At 42.5% G+C, this 7,242-nt stretch overlaps 1 protein-coding gene across 1 annotated transcript; it reads left to right on the top strand.

The window, feature by feature from the left end:
* The first annotated feature begins 5,987 nt into the window (after nucleotides 1–5,987).
* Nucleotides 5,988–6,902, top strand: LOC147928667 (uncharacterized). The gene is made up of 2 exons (XM_087486230.1): nucleotides 5,988–6,341; nucleotides 6,456–6,902. The coding sequence occupies exons 1-2, from the start codon at nucleotides 5,988–5,990 to the stop codon at nucleotides 6,900–6,902; spliced, it is 801 nt and encodes a 266-aa protein (XP_087342356.1).
* The last annotated feature ends 340 nt before the right edge of the window (nucleotides 6,903–7,242 follow it).

The following is a 7,242-nucleotide window of genomic DNA, read 5'->3' as shown; positions in this document are numbered from 1 at the left end:
CTCATTTTCACATTCTCTCATTCTCTTCTACCATACCTCAAATCATTTTTCATTTTTGATTTCTTAATTTTGTTGTATGGGTTGTAAAAACAAATGAAATATCCTTGTAAAATTTTAATGCTAAATTTTTATTTTAGAGACTACATGATATATATTTTGCATTGTTCTTTTTTTTTTGGTAGTGTATCTTACATTGTTCTTATTTTAAAAGATTCATCTCCATTATCTAATTTGGATTATTATCTTATAAGTAATCATTCTCTCCTCCTCTCCCACCAATATCAAATGTTGTTATATCTCATATGTGTTGTAACTTGTAAGAGTTTGATTCTATATTTTAATTTAGAAAGTGTTATATATATTTAACATTGTTTTCAAATTTTATTTTATTTATATAAAATAAAATATTTTTTTTTATATTTCGTGCCTTGCTAATCTATTCATATTTATTTTTTAAATTTGCATAGTTAAATTTAAATTCACATATGTTAGTTTTAACAAAAAAAATCAACTTTATTTGAGAATTTGATGTTCCTATTCATTTTTAAACGATCAATGTGTAACATAATATATATAAGCATTTTGTCTTGCAATCACAAGTTACATTTCCATTGCTTAACTCCATGGTTAAACTATAATATATGTTGTCCTATTTGTAGGAACAACAACATACTTATTTAATATATTTAAAAGAGCAAATGATTAATCGAAATAAACATTTCTCTAAATTTTATAATTCAATCAGTGTGAGTGTACTTATTACTTTGAAAAACCTTTTTATTGAAGTTCATAAAATCATATAAGAAAACTAAAATACTATGTCACTTCAAATTTGGAAGGAAACACTTGGTATTCCTTTTTAAAAAAGTCAAGACACATATAAAATTTATTAATATTTAACTCACTTTAAAGGCATAAAAGGTCATTTAACTCAAAAATAACTTCTATCTAATAATTCCATACATTCCTCCCACAAATAAAATATATATATATATATATATATATATATATATATATATATAAGTTCAAGATTATATTTAAATATTACAGAATTTTTTAGTTAGCTAAACTTATAGTTACATATATACAATATATATACATAAGAATTTATATTACTTATTAACACCATAATTCGACCCATTATTTGCTTAACTCAAAATTGGTTTCAAAGCCAACTAAAGAAAAACAAAAACGATCATATTGATATTAGACCAAAACATGGGCATACAAACATAATCACTTACACGAAAGATAATTATTTAAAAAAAATAACTTATTATTGCAACATCAACATATGAAGGGTTTACATAAACAATTAATTAGAAAATCTAAAATACAATAAATGTATTTGGAACAATATCAGTCAATGATAAGACTGGATCCTCAAAAGCAAGAAACAACATCCTCATAATTCATAAAAAATAAACGCCACAATTGTACACATCTAAACAAAATGGTATAAACATATAGTGTATAAATACAAGTGACTGCGAAGCCCGTATATGCCTAATTAAAACGAAATAATACAAAAGAGAAAACAAAAAAAAACAAAAAAGTGCCAACTACACTACAATCCACGCGTTGCGTGGGGAAGCACCTAGTGGAAACTGAAACAAGACCAACTTATTGAAAAGGTAGCATTGATATTTTCTATCTGTATAAATCCATTAAAAATTTTACATGTATTAAACCATATAAATTGCTTTGGTTGGCCTGACCCGTGCTAGCCCACTAGAGCAGTCTTTATATTGTGTTTTTCTTCTTCTTTTTTTTGCTCTTATATTGATTTATGTTAATTGCAGATAAGAAATAGCAAAGTGAGATTTGAGGTAACATATCAGAACAAAACCGCAGTAAATGGCGCAGTGGTATCCCTAAAACAAACCAAATCATCTTTCCTCTTAGGCTGTGGAATAAACTTCCGAATCCTACAAAGCCAAGGGTACAGAGAATGGTTTGCGTCACGGTTCAAAATCACATCATTAACTAACGAAATGAAATGGTATGCAACGGAGAAAGCGCGGGGCCAAGAGAACTACATGTTAGCTGATTCAATGCAAAAGATAATGGGATATTGGTTAGAGGTCATACTGTATTATGGGACAGTCCAAGAATGCAGAAACGTATCACGCAGCGAGGTCTCAAATTTTGAAAGATGGGTCACATTGATCGACCCTTGGATGACAAAACTCTACAGAAAAACCAGAAATTAGATAAAAATGTCTACGTCGAGTGATTGAGAAATCTAGTTGGGATGGGAAAACCTTTTCGTCAATGAGTAAGAAGTCCACTCCCATTAGTTGGCCTCCTTTTTTAACGTTGCGAGCAGGCCAGTGACGAAGCATCCTCCCAACGATCTGTTAGTGTAGGCGACCGGCTTTCTGATAGGTTTCAAAATAAGAAGCAGAGTGAGGATGAGGGGGCGCCAGCTAGACGATCAAGTCGGACACGTAAGCCTAACAGCAACTACTTGGATTGACGAAGTCTTGCTGCTTCTTTGTTTCAGTTTCGCAAATAAGAGACGTGGTCTTCCTTGATCGAAGGATCACATTCTCCACTTTCTATTTCCTGTTTTGTAGGAGTTAGTAACTCCACTTTCTGTTTCAGTTATTTGCTTCCTTGTATTCGTTTGTCTATTTAATCAATGAGAAAAACCAAAAATAGGTAGTCTTAACTACCAATCAAATACCTTGTGTTCTGTTTTACAATCTCTTGGCTTTGAAGAGGGACCAACGTATCAAGTTGGCATCAGAGCGGTTTTCTTTTTTTGATTCACCATTTCACCATTGCAAGAACAACTAAAAATTCACGACGTAGATTGGAATTGACTCCACCAACCAGGGACGAGTCAATGGCCAAGGAGAAGGAGAGGATCGACACTATTGAAACAAACATTGGTTCAATTAAGGAGGATGTACGAGCGATCAACACTGGAATCGATGACAAGTTTCGGCTCATGGAGAAGTCTCTACATCAGTCCATGGAGGAATCGTTTGACCGAATGTTGGATGTTATGAAGACGATGATGCATACTCAAGGAGGAGGATCGGGGTCTGTCAGAAACCGTCAAGCCAAAGCACCCCCGCCATACGGAGACCAACAAAATCTTGCCATCGTACCCATACAACAAAGGGGTGTGAAGCTGGAGTTTCCGAGATTCAACGGCGGTGACCCAACGGAATGGGTGAGCAAGGCGAAACAGTATTTTGCCTATCATGACATGCCCCGGGAGCAAGGAGTGAGCTTTGCGTCGTACCACTTGACGGAGGAAGCGAACCTCTGGTGGCAGGCAAAATCAAAAGCCATTGGTTTACCCGATCAACAGATGCCATGGGAGCGGTTTGAGGTGGAGCTATGGACTCGATTTGGGCCTCTGGATGGTGAGGATTTCGATGAAGCACTGTGTCACATCCAGCAGAAGGGTTCCTTATTGGAGTTCCAACGGGAGTTTGAGCGGTTGCAGAACAAGGTGGAGGGCTGGACGGAAAAGGCTTTGGTGGGAGCGTTTATGGGGGGCTTACACAAATCCATTTCGAGCGGCATAAGGATCTTCAAGCCAAAGACCTTGCTGGAGGTCATCAACTATGCGAGATTGAGAGACGACCAGTTACAACAAGAAAAACGGTGGAACAACCCTCGCATCATGGCACCACCACCGGCATATACGGTGAGTCATCCGCGGGGGGAGAGCTCTAAGCCTACGCCGCCACGAAAATTAAGCTGGGAGGAGCTGAAGAAAAAGCGCAGTTTGGGATTATGCTTTAGCTGCGATGATAAATTTTTCCCGGGGCACAAATGCAAGCAACCGCAACTGTTCATCATGGAGAGTGAAGCCGATGGGGAAGAGGTCGCGGTTGAGACCACGGAGGAGGTCGACCAGTCCCCGAAGATCACACTACACGCCTTAACCGGCTGGGATGCACCGACAACCATTCGTCTTCGAGCAGACATCGGCAAACACCACCTGCTCGCCTTGGTCGATAGTGGCTCGACCCATAATTTCATCAGCCTAAAAGCGGCACAACGGCTCCGATTGCAGTATACACCGACACCATCGTTTCGGGTTTGTGTGGCTAACGGGGAACCATTGACGTGTGCTGGCAAGTTCGATGAGGTACTGGTTCAGATCGGCGAGGCGGCATTCACGGTGACCTTGCACGCAGTGCCATTGGTGGGCCTCGATCTAGTCTTGGGAGTTAAATTGCTTGAAAGTCTAGGCCCAACAGTTTGTGACTGGAAGGCTCGTACCATACAAATCGAGTGGGCCGGACGGACTCACACTTTGAGTGGGCTCCAACACACATCGATCCACGCCACTGATTCAATAACTTCGTCAAATAAGCTCGCCAAGGCCAAACCCTATTCGCGATCTGTCTTTCTGACACAAATCTGACGCTGCTACCGGTCGAACCAGAGATGCAAGCTCTGATACAAGAGTTTGATGCACTATTTCACACACCTGATGGATTACCACCACGACGTGCGATCGAACATCGAATTCCACTCAAAGAAGGTACCGACCCAGTCTATGTCCGACCGTATCGCTATGCTTATTTTCAGAAGGAGGAGATTGAGAAGCAAGTCTCGGAGATGCTCACATCTGGAATCATTCGTCAGAGTTGCAGTCCGTTCTCATCGCCGGTTCTGCTGGTCAAGAAAAAAGATGGGTCGTGGCGTTTTTGCACAGACTACCGGGCACTCAACGCAGCTACCATAAAAGACCGCTTCCCCATTCCAACTGTTGAGGACATGCTCGACGAACTGCACGAAGCGGCATTTTTAACAAAGCTTGACCTCACCGCGGGGTATCACCAGGTGTGAATGCACCCTTCTGACGTCCACAAGACGGCATTCCGCACACACAACGGTCATTACGAGTACCCCGTCATGCCCTTTGGTCTATGCAACGCACTATCTACGTTCCAAGCACTGATGAACGAGATCTTTCGTCCCTTGATGCGCAAGTCGGTGTTGATTTTTTTTGACGACATCCTCGTTTATAGCTCGACATGGACGTCGCACCTTCAACATGTCCGTGAGGTTTTCAGTCTCCTCCAACACCATGGCTTGTCCACATCGCTAAGGAGATGTTGGCTATCCTCATCGCAATCCGGACGTGGCGGCCATACCTATTGGGTCGACGCTTTACAATCCAAACAGATCAGCGAAGTCTTCGTTACATGTTGGAGCAGCGAATCCGCACACCAGAACAGCAGAAATGGATGGGCAAATTGGTGGGGTAAGATTACGAGATAGTGTACCGTCCAGGAAAAACCAACGCGGCGGCTGATGCCTTGTCTCGTCTACCGGAGAGTCCCACGCTACATGCCATCTCGGTTCCGTATGCATCTATCTGGGAGACTCTGCGTGAATTGGCCAAAACAGACCCGTACTTGGTTCGTATTGGGGCAACAACAACCACCAGGCCTGGTCAGCCATACAGTTGGCGAGAAGGGTTGTTGTGCTACAATAACCGAGTGGTTATTCCACCCACATCGCCGCTTATTAGCCAACTCCTCCATGAGCATCATGATACACCACAAGGGGGCCACTCTGGCGTGCTCCACACGTTTTAGCGTCTCTCTCGCCAGTTTTATTGGCCGGGTATGCACAAGACGATCATGGAGTATGTGAGCAGGTGCGACACTTGCCAGCGTGCTAAGTCTCAGACAATGTAACCCGCTGGTCTTCTCCAACCCTTGCCGATACCGTGCCAAGTCTGGGAGGATGTTTCCATGAACTTTGTGGATGGGTTGCCAACTTCCAACAAGTTCACGTCTATCTTGGTGGTCGTTGACAGGTCAAGTAAGTCTGCTCATTTGATTCCCTTGACTCATCCTTATACAGCTGCGAGTGTAGCCACAAAATTTGTCGCCAACATCATCAAACTCCACGGCATTCCACGCTCAATTCTCAGTGATCGGGATCCGGTTTTCTTGAGTAACTTCTGGAAGGAGTTCTAGAATATTTTGGGCACCAAGCTGCGCATGTCCACCGCTTACCACCCTCAAACAGATGGACAAACAGAGGTGGTTAACCGGTGTATTGAGCAGTTCCTTCGTTGCTTTGTTCAGCACCATCCGACGCAATGGAGTGGCCTACTTCCTTGGGCAGAGTACTGGTACAACACGTCCTACCACTCTTCCATTGGTATGACACCGTTCGAAGCTCTCTACGGCCGCCCACCACCACAGCTGCCATGGTATGAACTCGGCTCTCCCTCCTTTGCTGAGAATGATGTTCAGATGCGAGAGAGAGATGAGGTTTTGGGTGAGCTGAAACGACATTTGGAGGCTGCCAATAACCGTATGAGACAGTCGGCCAACCGCAAACGTCGCGATGTTTAATTTCACGTCGGAGACTGGGTCTTTCTGCGTCTGCAGCCTTATCGCCAACAGTCCGTGCTCCGCCGTTCTTGCCAAAAGCTCGCCAATCGCTATTTTGGTCCTTTTCAGGTGGAGCAACGCATTGGTATGGTCGCTTACCGCTTGAAGCTGCCGGAGGGTTCCCGGATTCACCCTGTGTTTCATGTTTCCTTGTTGAAGAAGCGGGTAGGGGAAGATGATCCAGTGGCGGTGGAACTTCCTCCACTTCGTGACAATGGCGTCTTTCATTTGGAGCCGGCGGAAGTTCTCTCTGTCCGCATGATTCAGATTGGGGCAAAGCGCAAACCCGAGGTGTTGATTCGTTGGCATCAGCTACCTGTTGAAGAGGCGACGTGGGAAGACGCTACTCAGCTCCATGCAAGTTTTCCAGATTTTTCGATGAACCTTGAGGACAAGGTTCTGTTAGAGGGCGGGAGTATTGATAGGTTTCAAAGTAAGAAGCAGAGTGAGGATGAGGGGGCGCCAGCTAGACGATCAAGTCGGACACGTAAGCCTAACAGCAAGTACTTGGATTGACGAAGTCTTGCTGCTTGTTTGTTTCAGTTTCACAAATAAGAGACGTGGTCTTCCTTGATCGAAGGATCACATTCTCCACTTTCTATTTCCTGTTTTGTAGGAGTTATTAACTCCACTTTCTGTTTCAGTTATTTGCTTCCTTGTATTCGTTTGTCTATTTAATCAATGAGAAAAACCAAAAATAGGTAGTCGTAATTACCAATCAAATACCTTGTGTTCTGTTTTACAATCTCTTGGCTTTGAAGAGGGACCAACGTATCACTTTCAGATTTGCGAATGTAACAACAGTAGAATCCATATTAGTAAGAAGCAATTTGAGAGAAAGAAGGAATTGTAAGAG

This window comes from Camelina sativa, chromosome 14, assembly GCF_030686135.1.
Source record: "Camelina sativa cultivar CO46 ecotype springtype chromosome 14, ASM3068613v1".
In the NCBI taxonomy this organism is placed as follows: domain Eukaryota; kingdom Viridiplantae; phylum Streptophyta; class Magnoliopsida; order Brassicales; family Brassicaceae; genus Camelina; species Camelina sativa.
This window is presented reverse-complemented; position numbering and strand designations above follow the sequence as displayed.

Coding starts and splice junctions, on each gene's coding strand:
- LOC147928667 (XM_087486230.1), top strand. CDS start 5,988: ATGTCCACCGCTTACCACCCTCAAACAGATGGACAAACAGAGGTGGTT. Junction 6,342..6,455: donor CCAACCGCAAACGTCGCGAT/GTTTAATTTCAC, acceptor GGTCCTTTTCAG/GTGGAGCAACGCATTGGTAT.